Source organism: Erythrolamprus reginae, chromosome 1 (assembly GCF_031021105.1).
Source record: "Erythrolamprus reginae isolate rEryReg1 chromosome 1, rEryReg1.hap1, whole genome shotgun sequence".
NCBI classification, from domain to species: domain Eukaryota; kingdom Metazoa; phylum Chordata; class Lepidosauria; order Squamata; family Dipsadidae; genus Erythrolamprus; species Erythrolamprus reginae.
Window position 1 is genome coordinate 336144726 of NC_091950.1, and position 22047 is coordinate 336166772.

Consider the following 22047-nt stretch of genomic DNA (forward strand, 5'->3'; position numbering starts at 1 on the left):
AGAGAGAGCGAGCGGGCGGGCGGGCAGCTCGAGCGAGCGGAGTTGCCCACGAGGAGGTCGGCGGGCGTTTTCCTCCACCTTCCCTCTTTACGCGCAGCAGCAGCGGCAGCAGCGGCAGCAACTACAGCAGGTTGCAGACAAGGCACCGACGCTTCACCTCGCCCGCGTTGGTGCACCGGGAGACCCCCAGCGTGGAGGCAGTCAGTCTCCGGTCGTTTCCCATTCCTCTTTTTTCTTTTTCTGCCGGGCGCTTTTGCAACTCCTTGCCGCCGCCGTGGCCAGCACAAGCGACGTCCCCCTTCCCGGTCACTTCACGCCGCGCCTCTCTCGCAGCTTCTCTTTCTCGGTCCTCGTCGAAGCGGCCAGCCCGGAGCGGCTGCCCCTTCCGAGAAGTCTGGGAGCTCCCGCTCCCCCGCTGCTCTTCCCCATGGGGATCCGAGAGTTTCCCAGCGGCACGGCGAGGGGCAAGAGCATGGCGATGTGAGTGCCGGGCGACGGCGGGAGGAAGCGGCGTGGGGGGGGGGGGGGAAAGGTAGCGGCGTGGAGGAGCGCTCCGCTTCGGGCTCTGTCAGCTCCCTCGTCCGCTGCCTCAGCCGGGGAGCTGCGGCGGGGTTGGGATGCAGCGCAGAGCGCCAGGCGGCCCTGCGCGCGCGTGTGTGTGGGGAGCAAAGTTGTTCGTCTTCTCCCGGTGTTCGCTTTTTTGGGGCGCCAAGAACGACCGGGAGGTGGAGGGCGGGTGGGGGGGGGGGAATGGTGGCTTCCCAAGTTCCGCCTGGAGCTTTCCCGGTTAACGCGGCAAGGGGTGGGCGAGCGACGCTAAGCAAAGAAGCTCCAAGCGAACCCCTTCCTCTTCTCCCGCGTCGCCACTCGGGATGCTCTGAGGTAACCCCGGGGCTCTTTTGGCGGGCTCGTCGAAGGGGGCGCCGCTGAAGGACGCGTGTGGGGATATCCCGGATGGGGCTGCCGGTGTCTTGAACCATCCGCTGAGACCAGGTTGCTCGGATTACAGCTCTTGGGGATGATGGTTTTTGGCTCCAGAATGCCTGTAGAGCACCTGCTGGGAAAAGCTGTGCTAAGGGGGTGTCCAGTGCCTTCCTCAGTTTCCCCAATCCAACTGCCTATCTATCTATCTATCTATCTATCTATCTATCTATCTATCTATCTATCTATCTATCTATCTATCCATCCATCCATCCATCCATCCATCCATCCATCCATCTATCATCTACCTACCTACCTACCTACCTATATACCTATCATCTACCTACCTACCTACCTATCTACCTATCTATTTATCTACCTACCTACCTACCTATCTACCTATCTATCATCTACCTACCTACCTACCTACCTACCTATCTATTTATCTACCTACCTATCTGTCTATCTATCTATCTATCATCTACCTATCTATCTATCTATCTATCTATCTATCTATCTATCTATCTATCTATCTATTTATCTACCTACCTACCTATCTATCTATCTATTTATCTACCTACCTACCTACCTACCTACCTATCTATCTATCTATCTATCTATCTATCTATCTATCTATCTATCTATCTATCTCTCTCTCTCTCTCTATCTCTATCTCTATCTCTATCTCTATCTCATCTATCCCGACACGTATATTCCCAATAAAGCTTGCATTGATTGCCTCCAAGTCTGCTTCGGCTGTTCCTTTTCTCTTTTTTTCTTCAACCCCTTGTTGTTGCTGCTTCTCTTTCCTTTCTAGTGGCATGAGGAGGTCGCCTGATGTCAGCCCCAGGAGGCTTTCAGACATCAGCCCCCAACTCCGGCAGCTCAAATACCTGGTGGTGGATGAGGCGATCAAAGAGGACTTGAAATGGAGGTCGGTGGAAGACCTCACCAGCGCTTCCGTAGGACTCACATCCATCGAGGAAAGGATCCTGCGGATTACAGGCTACTACGGCTATCAGCCTTGGGCTACCAGCTATAAAAGTAAGCGCTTTGTTCCTGTCTTTCCCTTTCACAGCAACATCCATCCTTCCCTCAGCTCTCTTGCTCTCGCTCTCTCTCCCTCCAACTTTCCCTAGGCTGTCTCCTGACAGGTGGAGAGAAAGCCTTAAGTTGATAGTTGGAATTAACCCTGTGAAACCTCACGCTGGCAGCTGACTCTCCTTGAGCTGATTTGCTGCTTGTCTTTTTCTCACAATTCCTTTCTGCCACACTTCTTCCACTGTGGGCTTGCCGTAATTTTGTACACAGGTTTCCATTCAGGGAGCTGTTGGGAGAAACCTCATTCTCTTTCAATGGCCATGCACCATTGTGAGAATATTATGAGTACATATATGACCAGCTAAACTTTCTGATGGTTGAGCAAATATAACAAGTATTATATATAAAATGTTCAGTCTGAAGGGGAGAGTTCAGTCTGGGTTTAAATAAGCCGGGCTTAAATAAGAATTTTGCAAAAGGCCACTATAGTATAAAGCCATTTAAAAGGGAGAGAAGGAGAGGGAGAGGGGCAGGCAGGGGGAAATGTTGAATGAAATGGTGACTGAAGTTTGAATCATTAATTCAAGGAACTGATATCTGATAATTCAGGGAAATGTGTTTACAGCTGGATGATTTCATTAGCTGTTTTCCTCTTGGGATGCAAAGATGTTAAATTAGTCTGCAAAAAATGAGCTCTTAGTACCTTTATATTAATTATATTAATTGGATATCAACTTTTGTCTGTTTTACTACCCAAACTGAAATAATTGAATTTTTAAAATGCATTGTGAATTCAAGATAGTTAAGCACAAATTTGTATTTTAAATATAATAGTATGTTTAAAAAGCTATTTTTCTTCATATTTCCAAGTTTTACAGAAACATAGAGTGCTGATATTGTATTCGGTGTGTGTGTGTGTGAGTCAGTGTGTGTGTATTCTAAAATATATATTCTGAATGCATTTTTCCAGTTTTGAGACGGCTAAAAAAGATAGCCAAATCCAACTTTGTGGCTGAATGCCTCTGCATTACAGATGGTACACAACATCAACAAATACTGCCTATGTTTTATTTTCATTTCCTTGCCTGTTGGTTCAGGAGAGAGTTCCCCAGGACACCAGTTTGTCTATTTTGCATCCTATAATTTCCCATTGACTTATGCAGTGTCCTATTCTATCAAATAAAGAAATGTTCATGTTGGCAGTTTTATTCAATTAAATATTTGAAATATTCAAATCTTTGGAAAATAACTTGTGCATTACAAGAATTTTAAAGTATAATATTTACATTGGTAGAGATAATCTTAAGTCTTTGCTATTATTAATATCATGTAGACTCTGATCTCTACGCCATAGAAACCTCAATCTATATTTTTCTGTATTGCCAAATCTGCAGAGACACCACCAGTTGATTATCCCTCTTTTATTTAAATTTCCAGGGCACCCTGATAGCTTTTATCTGCATTATCTGTTAAATAATTAAGATAAATATATTTCTCTAAAAGTAGCTTTTCCCCCTACATTATGTGAAGCCTTACCCACAAATGATTGCTAATAGTTCTTGTTGTTAAGGAGTGGTTTTAAGCTGTTCATTTTATTGATTGCATTTTTATTGGTCAGTGAGAAAAATATATGGTCTAAGCTCTGTAGTCCAATTTTAATCCAATAGCAGATGTTCTCTATTAACATGTATCTGTCGGGTGTAATAGGCTTCAGAAGGTATGCTAGTTATAAGTTATGACTGTTGGGATTGTTAGAAGAATGTCCATTGGTAATCTATTAGAACTGCATCTTAGAGAGCCGTTTGAGGCTTGAAAGAGCTTAGAGTGTTGGGGTGTATTCTTAATTACTGCAGCCAACAGCTATATTCATTGGGGGGAAAAAAGCTATTATATTATTTCCTAAAGAGACAGAAACAATTGTCCATGCTTTTATAAAATTGATTAGTTACTGTGCTTTGTTCTATGCAGAGGTGTATGCAGAGGTCAACACTTGTGTAAATAGGCAGCTGCCCCAATATTGTCTGTTGTGGAACAATGGAAACGTAGGTTTTGTGCAACACACATACACAAACACACACTCAGAGATGTAGATTAAGATGTAGATTGGTATAGTTTGTGTCTTTCGAACCGGCAGCCAAGACAGGTGCATACGTGGAATTATTTGAATGTTTCCTGCAGGCCAATAATTATACTGACCAGTGATAGGAAACCAGCTCATTTCCTGAACTTGTGTGTCCCGCAGGTCTTCGCGATGGCCAGAGCTTTAGTGCTCCACAACTTGTTTATGGAGTGCCCTGAGACACTCTGCTGGGCAAACTGCAGAGCTATGTCGCGCCAGCCCCATCCTATATTTATTATTTATTATTTATTTATTTAATTGGATTTATCTGCCGCCGAACTCCAATAGGACTCTATTTCACAGTGATTTGCATTCCGTCAGAGGATCCAGAAGGATGGGAGTCCATCAACCAATATATGGCTTCCCTCAGGACTGAGTCTTCCCTTAACGAAGCCTATGCCTCCAAGATGTCAGATAAATCAACGGCCGAGGTACACCGGACTCTAACTACGACTGCCTCGGACTGAGCCATTGTTGTCCACCATGACGATGCTGTCCCCGATGACTTGCCAGACAATGAAGATGATGTGAGTTGCCTCCAGTCATCCCAGGCAAGCAAGGGGATGATGGACAAAAGTATCTTGCCTTGGCTGCAGCAAGAATCACCCCAGGGTTCTATGCCATTTTAAAACAGCAGTCTGCCATCGGTGTGGAAGAAAGGGACATTTGCCCAAAGTCTGCTGAGCCACCTTGCAGAACCTCACTCCTCCATCCAGCCCATGTCAGAAGGTTCTGAGGAGTCTTCACTAAGACCAGGGAAGATTGCTTTACAATCTCCTGCGTTAGTACCCACTCTGCATTGTCAATCAGCCACGCATCCACCAGCTCCAGCAAAAAATTTACCTGACTGTCAGAGTAGTAAATAATATAGTAAATTTACTATAATAGTAAATCTATTATATCCTGGAAGAAGCTAGTACTTTGCTTAACTGGAGGGGCACCTAATTTCCTGCAACACCAGAATGCATGACTGCCAAGGGAATACTATCCCCTTTCTTGGCCAGGGCCAATTCTTGGTCGAGGAAAGTAATATCTCAGCTCACCTCCCATTCATTGTAGTCAAGGGAATGCTTCCCAGTCTGCTAGGGCTTGACTGGATCAAGGTTCTGGGGCTATGCTACCACTGCAGATGACTTTGAGACCTTAACCACAGAATTTGCAGAGGTCATTGATGGCACCCTAGCTAAATATACAAGGAGCTCTATATCCCTTAAACTAGATCCCCAGGTGGCTCCTATAAGGCTTTAACCTAGACGTATTCCTTTTGCACTCTGTCCTAAAGTGGATGAGGAACTAGATAAGTTAATAGTTAATAAGTTAATAGCACAGATCATTTTGGAGCTCACTGACCACTCAAAATGTATTTATTTATTTGTTTGTTTGTTTGACTTCTATGCCGCCCAATCCCGAAGGACTCCATACAATGGGAAACTCCCATTGTAATTCCCATCAAGCCAGATGGTTCTATACACATCTGTCCTGATTTTAAATGCATACTCATTTGCATTGCAAGCACACCCATTTCCAGTTCCTGTGGTCCAGCACCTTCTTCATTTTCTGGCCCACGGCTCTGTATTTGCTATGTTGGATATGCCTCAGGCCAGTGGTGGGTTCCTACTGGTGCGGTTCAGAGCACCATACTGGTAAGGATTTACTGATGATGCAATTTTTGGCTATTTTTCTCCTGAGGAGGAGCTTCTCAGCTATGATTCGGATGAAGAATAAAAGTCAGCATTAAGGTGAGGGCAGGTGGGAGGGCTTCTTCCCATATGGAGACACTGGGAAAAAAAATGCCGAATATTGCCTCATCAGCAGGTTCCTTTCGGTGCGGCACTCTGGACCACACCAGTAGGAACCTACTACTGTCTCAAGCTTATCACCAACTACCTGTTGACAACGCCACAGCAACCTCCCAAACCATTGTCACCCACAAAAGGTCATTTAAATGCCACAGTCTGCAGTTTGGGTTTAGTATGCTTACTGCAAGGCATTCCAGGAGTCATCCCTTATTTTGATGACATTTTGATCTCACCCCCCTGTCGATCAAACCTAAACCTAACTACGGCAAGTCCTTACGGCAAGACCCAGTTTCAACAAAATGGCCTTAAACTAAAAAAGACTAAATGCAAATTTAGAGGCCCTCAAGTTGAAATTTTGGAGTTCCTCATAGATGCTTTGGGCATACACACTACTGTGTCTAAAGTGGAAGCCATTACGAAGGCACCACCATCCCCCACTTGCAAAAGTGAACTGTAGGTTTTCCTGGGCCTACTTAATTTTTATAGATTAAATTTTTTTCCTGCTACATAATGCCTCAGTGACGGAGCCACTCCACAGGTTACTGGACTGTAAGACACCCTGATCATGGGGTAAGGCCCAATCCTCTGCTTTTATTGCAGCATCTCCTTACTTCTGATGTTTTACTGGTCCAATACAGTGACAGCATCCCCATCACCTTAGCTTGCGATGCCTCTTCCTATGGCATTGGGCTATCCTGAGCCACAAATTTCTCAATATGGCAGAGACCCCAATTGCTTATTTTTCCAGGACACATTCTTCTACAGAGAGGAACTATATTCAATTAGGCTCTGGCAGCTATCATGGCCTTTAAATGGTTCCATGATTACGTCTGTGGCTGTTTCTTCCAATTAATAACTGACCACAAGCCTCTTTTAGGTCTGCTATCAAGTGACAGTCAGATCTCTTGAATTATTCCCCCTTGTATGTACAGGTCTGTATTCCTGACTGCCTATATTTATCAATTGGTCTATTGCCCCAGGAAAGACCTAGCCAATGCCCATAGTGCAAGACCCAGCCCCATTTTGTCGGTCTTGCTAATTGACAAGTTTGGGGTCAGTTAGCGATCTTTGCAGACATCACTAGTTCTTCTATTAGAGACCATACTCTTGCGCAAGTGCTTGACTGGGTGTGCAGGGGGTGGTTGCAAGGACACCTACCAGAGGAGTTCTTGCCCTACAAGACAAGGCAGCATGAAGTGTCCTTATTAAAGAGCTGTTTGCTGTGGGGAATTAGGATAGTGGTCCCTCCAAAATTACAGATCCCAATATTACAATGCCTCCATGAAGGACATCCTGGCATAGCCAGGATAAAGACATTAGATCATAGCTATATATGGTGGCCAAAATTAGACTAAGCGATCCAAAGATGTCAACAGTCCTGTCCAGCACCCCCCAAAGCCCTGTCTATGGAATGGGAGATCTCCAGGTGCCCTTGGTCTAGGAGTCACATAGACCTGGCAGAGCCATTCCAGGGACAAACCCTTTTAACAGTGGTGGATGCATACTCCAAATGGCTGGAGATAGCCATTATGGCATCAATCACCTCCGAAGCCATAAGCTGGGTCCTACACACATTGTTTGCCACCTGCCCGACTTAGTGGTTTCAGATAATGACCTGTAGTTCACGTCGGCCGTATTCCAGATGTTTCTGGAAAAGCAGGGCATTTGCCATGCCCAAGTTGCCCCTTTCCCCCCGGCCAGCAGTGGCATGATAGAACAAGCTGTCAGAGCAGGTAAAGATGCTCTGGCTAGGTTTTCCCCGTGCCCAGCTGAGCTGCTCATGGGATGATGACTCAGGACCACCCTGGACAGGTTGTACCTGAGCTACACAATTGACACCTCCTGGACTCAATCAGTTGGGTCAGGACCTTTAAAATGGGGGACTGAGTATACGCTCAGAACTATGGGGGGTGTAACACGGTCCTGTTCTTATAGGGTTGAGCTCAAGGATGGAAGGAACTGGCATTGCCACATTGACCTTCTCTGAGGGCGACCGTTCACCTCCGCTCCACTACCAGGGGAGGCCTCACCTGAACTGAGCATGGAAACAGCCTCCACGAGCAATCACTAGAATTCAACGGCGCTGATTATTCTTCATGCACTACACGTGCAGTGCCCAATTTACCTGGAGGAACAGACAGTTACCTGCTACAAGACCTCCAGTCTCCTGTAGTTCCAGCAAATCCGGAGCAGCCATTTTGCATTCCAAACACTGAACTGAATCGATTGGGAAGGAGCAGCAGGCACCCAGTTTATTTGCAAGATTATGCATGCACCAAAGAGAGAAAGGGTGTCACATCCACAAGTCATGCTGTTTTGCCCAACAACCTGGAAACGTCTCCCTTTGGCTGAGGCATGACAGCTCAGCCGGCGGGAAAATAAACGGGCACCAATGGTTGCCCGTTGTAGCAGCTGACAGAAAATGAGTTGCCAGTTTTCTCCTGTTCTTGTTGTTGGTTAGCTGTTACCCTAATAAAGGGATTTCTCTTGGAAACGGTCTGGTCTCAGTTCTTAGCCATCCTTGTTCTCCCAGTAGAACACTTTATTTTTTCTGACTAATTATTACTAGTTTGAAAAATAATAACAATTGCAACTGCACTGGTTAATCTTAACTTTCAGGTTGAAATAATTCCACTTTGGGAAAGTTTTAGCGATTAAAAATAGGATAAATAAAATAAAGAAAGGAGATAAGCTAATTCCTGTCAAGTTTAGTGAAACTTTGGAAAAGGCTAATTTAGGGACCACAGATTTCTGTTATGAATTTCTCTCAAATTTTAACCTTATTAAAACATATAACTTCAGTCGAGAAAACCTTTGTTCTTTGAGAAAACATGAAAAAATATTAAATTATGTATGTATGTATGTATGTATGTATGTATGTATGTATGTATACTGTAGTATTAAATTTATATCCTGTGCATCTCACTAATATTGTAAATAATGTTATAATCATTATTATGTATTTCCTCTCACTAAATATTTGGGTTTTATTTCATATTACATACTGCAAGATTTGTTTATTGTGTGCTTTTAATTTTTTTGAAGGGTAAGTAAACACTTATAATAAGCAAAACTGCATTTATGTTTTAAAGGTCTATTTTCTATTGTCAAAAATATTCATCAATCCAAGGAATATCCTCCCAGTAATAGAATATATATTCTTGATTACATTCAGCAGCAGCTATTTTAGTCATAAAATATGAATCTGCAAATGGCATGATTTTTATAATGAAATCATACTTTATAATCAGTACACAATTCTTTATATGCTAAAATATATGTATGTCAATATAGTCATAATAATATTCATATTATAAAGTTTCCTGGAGTATTCATCTTAGGGTGAGAATATATTTTTTGATTATTCATTAATAAATTTTTGGATAATTGTGTAAGGAAAGCATTTTATATTAATGAAAAAGAGAGAAGTTGGGTACACGCTGAGCAGATTTTTGGAATTATTCATAAGCATCTGCAGTTCATTAGATATGTTACTGAAAGACACCAGAGAGAATATATTTCTTTGGTAATGTGTTGGCACTTTTTGCTTTGTTAGCAAAAATAACTAGATTGCTGCATACATCTGTAGTAATTACTATCTTGCATGTTTTGTTCTTTCATCTTTAAAATGAGTGATATCTTGCAATATGAATATCCCTGTTACTCCCATTGAGATAAATATTTTAATTGACTTCTGCTAGATTGGTCATTATGAGAAGGGCAGCTTCAGAAGCAGAGTCTTAATATGTTGTTCTGACACAATGACTAATCGTCCTATTGACTTCATGTTGAGCAATTGTGGCTTGTCTTGATGTAATAAAGGTCATGTCAGCGGCATCTTTATAGCATGATTCCAGATTGACAGCGTGTTTCATTTGGCCTTGAAAACGAAGGTAACCAAAGCTTAATTGCAATGGGAATTTTTAACAACAGTTTTTCAGTCTCCTTGCATTTGTGTGATTTGAAGAAGAATTGTATTGAACATCATTGTTTTCTAAAGAATGAGTCATAACATTGAGGTACATCATACATAATTGATAATTAATTTATCAAGTTTCATTTTGATTTTAGTGCAACAATTTTTGGTAAAGTCCATTTATATAGACCCATGGTGGTGAATCTATGGTGGCATGCAGAACCTTCTCTGTTGGCACACGATGCAGACCGTCGCCAGCTGCTCTTCCAGTTTCCATATGGTCTTCATGCATGCCGGAGCACCGCAAATCCCAAAACCAGCTGGCCAGTGGGTGCGTGCGCACTGCCCAGCTGGTCTTTGGGTTTCCAGGCTCCGGCGTGTGCGCATGTTCCCGTTTGAGAACTTGGTCCTGAAAAGTTTCGCTGTCACTGATTTAGACTATTTATTTATTGCATTTTATACAGGCAACCCCGAGTAAATAAATGAATGAATGAATGAATGAATGTCAACCCCCTAAGTATTAACATTAATGTTTATTATTTGCGGGACTGCCTCTTGCCACATACCTTCCAGAGACTAATAAGAGCACACCTAGTTGGCCTCCTTCATGTCCTGTCGACTAAGCAATGCAGGCTGGTGAGATTTTGGGGGAAGGCCTTCTCTGTGGCTGCCCCGGCCCTATGGAACCAACTATCCCCTGATGTCCATACTGCTCCCACCCTACTGGCCTTCCATAAGACCATAAAATCCTGGCTCTGGGGGGCCATGAACTAACAACTGATAAGGCCAAACTGCACGAGTGGTATATATGCATGTGATTATGATGATTTTGGGTTTTTCTTAATATGGGGTTTTATAGTTTTAGATACTATATTTGACTTCTTCTTATTGTTCTGTATTTATTTATATTTGTATTATTGTTGTAAGCCGCCCTGAGTCCTTCGGGATTGGGTGGCATAGAAGTCGAATAAATAAATAAATAAACAAACATATATTATCAACACTAAATAAAATCAGAGTAAATTAAAATCAAATATAAACATGTAAAATTTCCAGCAGGCAAAGATCATTTGGGGAAAAAAGAAAGAAAGAAAGAACATGATATTGATTACTATCTGGGTGAAATAAGAACATCAGAATCAACATTATCAGTGGAGTATTTCCTTTAATACAAAAGAAAAAAATATAGTGGCAGCTGATATTGTGAAATAACTGCTTCCAAGCTTTTACTGCCAAGTACAGTATTAACTGTAGATTAGAACTATATTTATGCATCATGTTCTGGTGCAATTTTTTTACCACTTACTTAAACGTTAATGAAAGTAAATACTGAAAGCAGAGCCATTTTGGCTCAGACTGAAAGATTTATCAAGTATTAGCATTCTCTCCCCACAATGTCTAATTAGATCATTGTAAGTAGGACATGAGAATTTAATTTTTTATTTGACAACATATAAATCTTTTTATAGGTGAAAGCCATCTGCCTCCAGCATTGGTCAGACTTTGACATATTTTTAAAATACATATGATCAACTAAATGAGATGATACTTTCAGAATAATTCTCTCGGCATTACCAAATTGCTAAAGGATAAATGGAAATTCAATAAAGCATATCACTCAATATGTTGGGGTCTTTTTACTAGAAAGTAAAACTTGTCAATAAGTTTTAGAAGTAAACATATTTAAAATGGGAACTTTAAAGTATTAATGGATAGACTATTACAAAAAATAAAGTTTGCACCTAGATTTTCCAACTTTGTGTAATTAAGTCCTAATAAAAATATTGCTTTGGTAATTCTTTATATTTATATTCAATAATTATAATTCTATTTATATTCCATAAAGGAATATAAGGAGACATGCTTTCTCTATCAGAAGGTCTTGGAACCTTCTGCCTTTAGAGATTAGGATGACCACTACTCTTTTGGCAATTCTGCTGCACGAATCCCAGCGGCCGGTTAGGTCCCACAGAGTTGCCCTTCTCCGGGTCCCATCGACTAAACAATGTCAGCTGGCGGGACCCAGGGGAAGAGCCTTCTCTGTGGCGGCCCCAACCCTCTGGAACCAGCTCCCCCCAGAGATTAGGATTGCCCCCACCCTCCTTGCTTTTCGTAAACTCCTTAAAACCCACCTCTGCCGTCAGGCATGGGGGAACTGAGATATCTCCCCTTGCCTATGCAGTATGGTATGTTGTATGTATGATTTTTTAAACAATGGGGTTTTTTATACTTTTAATGTTAGATTTATTATTATAGACTTTTAATATGAGATTTGTCATTGTATACTGTTTTTATCACTGTTGTGAGCCGCCCTGAGTCTGTGGAGAGGGGCGGCATACAAATCTAATAAATAATAATAATAATAATAATAATAATAATAATAATAATAATAATAATAATAATAATAATTTGTGTGCCTGGGCCTGAGACCCTGAGTGTGATAACGGCCTTGTTTCTTGGCTATCTTAACACACATGACGATAGTTTTATTCAGCAACTGTACGTATATATATTGTCTTAATCAGAAATCAAATAAATAAATAAATGAAAATACCTTCCATCCCTTCCTTATCAATTATTTTTATATTTCTACTGCTAATTTGCATATTTGCAAAACTTTAATTTCATAAATTGTCCAACAAGTAAATCTGAAAATCTGAAACACTGTAACATAGTTGCATATCAATATCTAGCAAGCTGCTAGACTCATTTACAGAAATATTTTAACAATATTTATTGAAATATAGACTATATACTGTTATATTCAGATAAACAATTCTGAAGTATTTTGTACTAAAATTTTGGATTGCACAGGACAGATACAAACAGCCTAGGAAACACGCAGTTTTCCCATCTGCCACCTGTTGGAAGATAGCCTGGGCAGCTGCTCCTTATTGATCTGGGAACGTGAGTGTTGCAGATTATGTAGAAATTCAAAGGTAGTTTAATGATATTGAAGACATCTTAGATAGCAAGGAATGGTGCTAGTATTTATGAAAAGTAAGTCTTAAATGCATTTTCTTGGAAAAGGTCAAGTAGATATTTCTGAATTGTAGTTACAGGACAATGCTGAAGCTTACAGACAAAATATTTAGCAATAACACTTAGACTTATATACAGCTTTACAGCCCTCTCTAAGCGGTTTTACAGAGTGAGCATATTGCCCCCAACAATCTGGGTCCTCAATCTCGGCAGGATGGAAGGATGAGTCAACCTTGAGCCTGGTGAGATCAGAACTGCCAAATTGCAGGCAGCCGGCAGGCAGCAGAAATAGCCTGCAGTACTACATTCTACCTGCTGTGCTACTGCGGCTCTTCATTTAGGGCAGGGGTCTCAAACTCGCTGCCCATGGGCAAACTACGGCCCGCAGGAAAATAGTTTGCGGCCCCCACCTCAATATCAAAGTTTAATGTTAGTGCAGCCCGAGTTTGATACGAATGGCACTTTTCAGTGTTGTGTGTGGAACTGAATGTTGTTGTTGTTATTATTATTATTATTATTATTATTATTATTATTATTATTAATTAGATTTGTATGCCGCCCCTCTCCGCAGACTCGGGGCGGCTAACAGCAATGACAAAAACAATATACAGTAACAAATCTAATATTAAAGTTTAAAATAACAATTTTACATTAAAAAGCCTAAAAAACCCCAATGTATAAAAGAGCATACACACAAACATATCATACATACAGCTATGGGGGTGGGGATGTCTCAGTTCCAGCATGCCTGACGACAGAGGTGGGTTTTAAGAAGTTTACGAAAGGCAAGGAGGGTGGGGGCAGTCCTGATCCTTGGGGGGAGCTGGTTCCAGAGGGTCAGGGCCGCCACAGAGAAGGCTCTTCCCCTGGCTCCCGCCAGATGACATTGTTTAGTCGACGGGACCCAGAGAAGGCCAACTTTGTGGGACCTAACCGGTCGCTTGGATTCGTGCGGCAAAAGGCGGTCTCGCAGATATCCTGGTCCGGTGCCATGAAGGGCTTTATAGGTCATAACCAACACTTTGAATTGTGACTGGAAACTGATCGGCAACCAATGCAGACTGCGGTTTCTTCACTCTTCTATATCTGCTGTATTGTTATTATTATCATTTTCATTTTCATTTTATTTATCTATTACTGATTTATTTATTTATTTTCTTATGAATTTGTTAATTTATGTTTATTTTTTAACACAAAACAAGATGAAAAAATAAAGGCATTTGATAACATTGGAATGTTTTTGCAAGAGCTTTTCTTGCGGAAAACCTGATGTGGCCCAGCCTCACCCAGACAGGTAAATTGAGTGTGAGACCCCTGATTTAGGGTGAAGTATTTAGGTAATCCAATTGATGATAGACATTATAGTTTAAATAAAATAAAGATGTAAAATCTGGGGAATTATTAATATGAACTTAGAGAATAAAGCATGGAAACAGTTTTGGATTACTGGCCCTCCTTCTTTCCTCCTTGAAGCTTGTAGACATTGGCTATACCAGTGTTTCCCAACCTTGGCAATTTGAAGATATTTGGACTTCAACTCCCAGAATCCCCCAGCCAGCAAATGCTGGCTGGGGAATTCTGGGAGTTGAAGTCCAAATATCTTCAAGTTGCCAAGGTTGGGAAACACTGGGCAATGGCCGTTCTTAGATCTATTTTTATATATTTACAAAATACAACATTCCAAAATGATGCTTGGCCAATGGCCATTACAACAGACCTTGAATGCACTGGAGTTTTCTTGGGGTGAAAAAAGCAGTTTCTTGGTTAAAAGAGAATGTGTGAAACCCATGAATAATAAGTTTGTTATATTCATAAAATTGTTATTTGTCACAGGCAGTACCTAGTTTGTCAGCATTGCAGCTGTGCTCACATCCAATTAATTTTTTGAAACTAGGAACTACAACACTAGTAATAACAACAATAACACCAAAATTCATTTTCAGTAATAAATCACCTGAATGGTTCGTTTTGTTTTCCTTTCAATCAAAATACAATGATGTGTTTTTAAATCTTTTTCTATTCTGAAAATTTGCTCTCAATACTACCATTGCATTTCATTATAGCTATCTAACTATATATACAAAGAGCAGAACACATCAGAGAAAAATATCTGAAGAAATGGAAATGAAGAAGGATATGCAAGCTTTGTAGTAATGACACAAAGATGTTGAGAACTTGACAATATTTTTTTTGCTTAGGCATAATCCAGTGAATCTTTTATTCTCCATAGCTGTTACCATTCATATTATATATTGTCCATGTCCTTGTGTGACTTTTTCAAATTTCACTTGAGGCATTTTTTTTAAAAAAATCTCTTTTCTACTTGCAACAAGGATATTGTATATGAAAAAGTGTCAAATGTTGGTTCAGTGGGATGTATGTTATTTAGTGTCTTCCAGAGGAGACAGTAGCTGTGCTACATTTCATTCTTGGCTTTAAATGGTTTATGTGTGTACACATTTTTTCTTTCATTCTCTCATAAAATAATCCTAGATTGCGGAAAATGGAAAGGAATTTGGGTAAAAGTGGGTTTTTTTGGGGGGGGGGCTTTGAAAACAAATCATTTTTTCTATGTTCTACTGAAATTTCTTATCAGCTTATTCCGTTAATTGGTTCAGTGAAGAATGTTATAAGTATTAAAGATAGGAAGCATTATAATCATTCATTAATACATATGTATACTATTTTTCTTCAAAGGCCAAGCACATTATCACTTCAGAAAAAGTGCTAAAAGTTGTCAAAGTTGTGTTAACTTTTCTATATTTCTTCACTTTAATGAGCCACAAAAGCATTCATTTTAAAAATGTTTAGGAAAACAAATGTCGCTACATATTTCCATATAATAGTGAGTTTACTACAGTTCACACTTGATTATATTCTTTATTAAGCTCTTTTAATTCAATGATTCACATATTTCTTTAGAATAGAGTAATAGAATAGAATAGAATTCAGTTCCTTATTGGCAATGTGTGATTGGACACAGAAGGAAATTGTCATTGGTGCATATGCTTTTGTATACGCACCAATGTCAAATTCCTTGTGTATAAAATATGCACAGGAAAAAGCTGTAATTATGGGACAGTCAGCTGTCCTGTAATGCTAGCTGTAGGATAGAAAGCCAAATGAGAGGTTTGCAATTTTCTGTTGCAAGATTTGAGATAAGCCTCATTGAACTAATTGCAATTTACTTCAAAATAGGCATGCATCAGATTGAACTTTTAAGGTCAAGAAATATAATGTTAACACTCTGTACATTCATTAAGCAATAGGACAGGCAGTATAATTAGAGGGAGGAGGGTAACTGCCTCAAGCATTAGATTTTGGTGGTTATGAAAGATGAGCAAGCTGTTCGGTATTTAATGTATTATTTTATTATGTATTATTAACACCAGGAGGCTAGGATGTGAAAAGATGATAATGGCTTTTTTGTGGAGGGCTTATATTCAAAAAACTCATGGGGGAAAAATCTATAAGTGTGGTCACTAAGGGTCAACAATGACTTGGTGCACATAATCAATCATTATATTCAGAAACAGAACGTTTGGCTTTAGGGAAGGAAGGCAGCAAAAATCATGGCAGCCAGAAAATTTGTGATGAAAGTTAATGCGATGATATTAGAACTCAAGAATTCTTATTCATTCAGGTAGTATCCATAAATTTTGCTAAAGGTAAAAAAAAGTCATTTGAGCAGAAGACTTTACTTTCCAGTAAGCTCCCCTTGTTTTAACATAATAGTATGGTATTTAAGAAAGGCAGAGCCTACTAGAGGAAAGCAATCCATTTTACAACAGAAACAACATGTTTCCTTCCCCCATTTTCCAATTAAATTATTTAGCTGGAAAACAACAATTGTGAATGTTTTGACAAAAGGGCTGAGAAAGCAAAACATGGGATAAATATATTTGCATTCCTGGTGCTCTGTTTAGGAGGGCAGTTATCCTGTTTATATCCCAGGAATTCTACAAAGAACAATACTGTCAGTGATGGAGGCCTCATGCCCATACAAAAAGGTTATGACTATTTTGAATCAGTGCCTCTCTTGTGTGATGAGATTTTTCAGCCATCTTGGAAAGCCAAGCTGATTTATTCTACAGTCTACTGGTATCCCAGAGAAAATGTTGGCCAGTACTATTTCCCTTGAGAGGAACTTTACTCCATCCCCAGTACTGTTGGTTAGTGTTAGTAATGGCTCTGTTTATGGTCCCACTTGTGTGTATAGCTCTATACCAAATGTCAACAGAGACTCTCTGCCATCCAAGTTATGGTTATCCCAAAGGTGTCTTTTTCAAGAGGCACCTAGACTTTCTTTTCTTTCTTTGAAGACATTTTTCTTCTCATCCAAGAAGCATCTTCAGCTCTGACTGGGTGGTGGGGAATAGAAGGCTTAATGTTCCTTGCATATAGTTGGTCATTTGCATTCTTTTTCAGACAAAGGCAGTGGTGAGCTACTAACCGGAACACCAAATTGGGCTTGCCTCCGCGGCTCTGGAGGTGTGCCCATGTTTCGGCAAGGTTTTTTGTTTCCGCGCATGCGCGGAAGTAAAAAACTTCACCGGAACGTGGACGGACCAGTGTCTCCATGCATGATTTCACAACCTGCATAGGCGCAGCAGCATAACTCCGCTGGAACTCATGGGAGCTCCAGAACCGCAGACTTGAGCCCGATTAGGTGTTCCACCTAGTATCCCACCCCTGCACAAATGCCACACTTTTGAAAACAACAAACTCCACATTTTGGACATGTTTCATATCAGTAGTCCTCTCTGTGTAAAATGTAGACTGCTGTCTTGAAAAGAGTAACCTTTGTTTCTAAAAGCATCTTCAAAGAAACAAAATAAAGTCCAGTTGCCTCTTGAAAAAGCACCTTTGGGACATAGCTCTCTGCCAGTTTTTCCTCACCTTTAACCTTTAAACCGGGAACTTTAAATGTGGATTTTGTTTCCTAGAATTCCCCAATCAAAGGTTTTAAAATTGCCAAGGTTGAAAAACTGAGGGGGTTTTTTCTTGACCTTTCTCAGTGATGGCATCTCCACTTATAAATTCCATTCAAGTTGTATTTTATTCATCTGGATATCTCTGAGATAATATATTGCATGAAGTAATACATTGTTCTTAAAATAAACAATATGATGATATATGGCGAGTAGGATCCGAGACCAAGCTATAAGAAACAAGTTGGAATCACTTTATAATATGTAAATAAATATTTCGCTTTTGGGTTAAAATGATTTATACAAGAAACACCCCCGATTGGTGGTGGGGTACAAATGTTTGTCTGGTGGTGGGCATAATCACTGAGCACTTGTTATATGTTGTGTGTGTGTTTTTATATTATAAAAATCTATAAAAATATATTTTTTAAAGTAAAAATAAAAGAAATAACATGTTTCTTAAATTACTATTTGCTGGCACTGTTTCTACAAGTGTGTATGTGAGTGTAGGTATTTCCATTTAGACTATATGTTAATGTTTCAATTATGACACAGTGATGTACTTTCATGATTTTGTGCACTCCTAGTTCTTTTAAGAGGAAAAATGAAATGTTCCTGGTTCACTTGTGCCTGTCGATCGTCAGAAAGCCAGTCGCGAAGGGAGCATGAGGCTCCACCCACCTGTCCGGATGCCGCCATTTGGGTTCTCTTATCTTTTGCACATGTGCAAAGCGTTCTGTGCATGCACAGAGGGTAAAAGAACTCAAATGGTGGCATCCAGACAGGTGGGCAGAGCCTTAAGCTCCCTGACGAATGACAGGCATGAGCGAACTGGGAGTATTTCACCCCTGGATTGTATATAAATAAATAGTAAACATTGATGCAATTGTGCTCTTACAACTTTTTTATTCAGTTGCACCCAGGAGAAAATAGTATTGAATAAGTTAAGGCTGATCAAAATTAGCACCTATATCACAAAGCAAGTCTAGTTATAATTTCCGTCAGCAATATTCCCTGAATCCTGGCTAATCCTATTCTGGATGTCTTTGAAATACTGAAATTTTTATTGGAATAGATTTGGCATTTTGTATGTGAAAGTATCTATATTGTTTAATGAATGTGCTAGGAAGGAAGATTCCATTTATCTTGTCACATTTCTACATAGCCTTAAGGGGAGCAAGCAGTATTTTCTGCAAAAGACAAAGAGAAAAAATTCTGAAAAAGATTTGCTACAGTGGCACTATCTTCATTACATCAATAAAAGAGAAGGGGGATTTAAAATTCTATGTATCAGGCCATAGGAAACAATCTCTGTATGCTGATAGATACGGAAGAAGAAAGCATTTATAAAAATAAGTCTAATACTAAGAGCTGAGACCTCTATTAAAATTGATTGATTTGTATGTTGAAAGTGGCAGTCTGTCTTCAGTGATCAAATAATGAATTCTTTTATTGTATTTCGCCTATAGAGGAAGCAAGTGATATTTAACTGAAGAAAATAGCCATTGCCTACAATGAAAGATTGCTTGAACAGAATTGTACTCTTAATAAATAAATTAGTAAAAGCACTGAATATCAAGTAAGTCCTTGACAGTTAGTGGAAAAGCTGAATGTGACTGCTGGGAAATAACTAGACAAAAGAGCAAAGAATGGAGAACAAGGAGGTGGCTAATGAAGAATATAAGATTTGTAGTTGAATACAAAAGGGAATAAAAATGTGATCATGAAAGGGGAAGAATTTGTTTACAAGTCTTTTGTCTTTCATGTAAAATGCAAAGTGCTGTATAGATCTTGAAAGAACTCAGTTTCCTTGGCAGTCAGGCTAAGCCAGTGCTTCTCAATTATTTTCTGTTATGCCCCCCGTAAGAAGAAATATTTTGCGCTCCCCCCAACCAGTGTTCCCTCTAAGGTGCGCAGCCGCGCTGCTGTGCACACAAAAACAACCCCCCGTGCAGTCTTTTCCAAGGGTGCACAGCAGAGTCAGGCGTCGGAGTTGGGGGAGGAGTGACAAGGAAAGTGTGGGGAAGTCTTCTGCCAGCGAAGGTTTTTCCTGCTCTGAATGTCGCGCATGTGCAAGCTCCCCGTTCTACTGCCAGCCCACCATGTGCCTCTGGGGAGGGGAGGCTGAGTGCTCTGCCCAAAAGTTTAAAGAGCAGCAGCCGCAACCGGGAGACTCGGCACCGGCCCATCCATGGCGACGGCCGCAGCCGTGGCTCCCTCTCCTTCTCTCACCACCTGTGTCTACCGCCGGCACCTCCTGCCAAGCACTAGGTTAAGCTAATGATATTTTAGGTCCTGACCTTAGTGTCAGTATTGAGTCACAATTGGCATGGAGGAATTATAGAAGAAAATAAGATAATGACTTGCACTACAATATTTGTTTTATGTTGGTGGCATAAGATTTGGTGCAGCACTAGATATCTCCTTAAGATCTTTCTAAGCATTTCAGAGCTGGGAAGCAAGGGAAGCATTGTCTCATGGCCCTGTGAAATAATGTAATACAGGACCATTATTTTTTAGAATTGTATTAAAAATGCTGCATCTGTTTTCATTCTGCGGAGCAGAAGTGGGTTTCAGCAGGTTCTGACCAGCTCTGAAGAACCGGTAGCAGACATTTTGAGTAGTTTGGAGAACCAGGAAATACCTCCTCTGACTGGCCCTGCTCCCATCTATTCTTTGCCCCCCAAATCCCATCTGATCAGGAGTTAATGGGGATTGTGAAGTAACCTTCCCCTGGAGTGGGGAGGGAATGGAGATTTTACAATATCCTAACCCTGCCACCCTCACCAAACCACACCCACCAAGCCATGGCCCACAGAACCGATAGTTAAAAAATTTGAATCCCACCACTGCTGCAGAGATTATAAATATTAGACCAAGAGCTTTGGGTCCATGTCTCCTAATCACTTCAATAAAATCAATTGTTGTTCTGCAATTTCAAATTAAAATTCTCCTTTTATCGAGGAAATTTAGGAGCAGCTGTAATTGTGATTGAGTTCAAGATGAAATAACAAAGAGCAGCAAGGGGTAGAATACTTTGGCCAGCTAAGTATTTGTGCCAGTTAAATTAAAAAAGCATATCTAATAGGTGCAATTTTTGATCAGTAAAATTAAATATGCTTTAAATTTAAAGAAATACTGATGTATGAATTATATTTGATTATTCATAAGCTTCCATTGACAGAGGTAAAACTTAAAGTATATTTAAGTGTTGGCATATCTTACAGAAATTAAGTACTAGGTTTATTTATAATTATCAATGTTCTCCTTATTGCAAATTTGTGTACTAATATAGGGACATGACTACAGATGGGAAGGAAAACCAGCAAACATTTATGATTTTACTTGAGGCAGGATAAGAGTTTAATGTTTTTTTTTAAAAAAAATGGATTCCGTATTATAGCTTGTGATTTGCTGGGGTTCTGTATTGTTTTTTAAATTATTTATAATCTTTTGAAAAGATTGCCCCATTTTATTCTTATATGATGCATCATATAACTGCAGTTCAGCAGTTCAGATCTCACCAGCTCATGGTTGACTCATCCTTCCATCCTTCCTAGGTGGGTAAAATTGTTGGGGGCAATATGCTGATTCTGTAAACTGCTTAGAGAGGGCTGTAAAAGCACTATGAAGCAGTATATCAGTGCAATTGCTATTGCTATCAAAGAAAAAGTTTAGGCCAGTCTTATTATCTGAAGTCATCCAGTCACTTTCCTCCTGCTTTGGATCCAATTTCTCCAGTCCCTATTGGATTATAATTGTACCATATTGAAGTGACGAGAATAATATATACTGCCAAATTTTATCTTCAAAATAGGTCTATTACGTGGCCATTATGCTGGCCAGAGACTATATTCACTGGATTTCATGGCAAACCTTTTATTTAATTACACCTCTGTGTGTAGGCTGTGCTTCAAATCTCCAGTCCATTATTTTGATGAAATCCTCTGTTGTGGCTGGTAAAATAGGCACCTGAAATAGAAAATTGGATTTTAAGGGTTTTTTGAAGCTTAGTATGCCATCCTAAGCTTTGCAAAACCCAACTGCAAGTTACCTGATCAAGAAAGCAATTGTTATTTACAATGGACAGCTGCCTGCTATAGTGGAGAAGCAGTTCATCATATACTCTGGTTAATAAGCTTTTTTTTCCTGTAGTACTGCAGGACAGAGTGACATTACTAGCATAGAGTTCATTTGCTGGTTCCAAGATAAATAATTGGCCATCAAATAGAACTATTTACAACAGAAGCAAACACACAGCCAGTAATTGGACAGGCAGTTTCCGTGGCACACTATGACTGGCTTTTCAGATGCCACCATGTCATAAGGAGAAACAGT

General features: G+C 40.2%; 1 protein-coding gene across 2 annotated transcripts in view; it reads left to right on the top strand.

Moving 5' to 3' along the window:
* Positions 1–427: 427 nt before the first annotated feature.
* SLC35F3 (solute carrier family 35 member F3) overlaps positions 428–22047 on the top strand; it is a 142676-nt gene continuing 121056 nt past the window's right edge. For both annotated transcript variants that reach the window (XM_070740573.1, XM_070740563.1), the window contains exons 1-2: positions 428–480; positions 1739–1965. In XM_070740573.1, the coding sequence (XP_070596674.1) occupies positions 428–480; positions 1739–1965 (280 nt within the window). The remainder of the gene's footprint in view (positions 481–1738; positions 1966–22047) is intronic.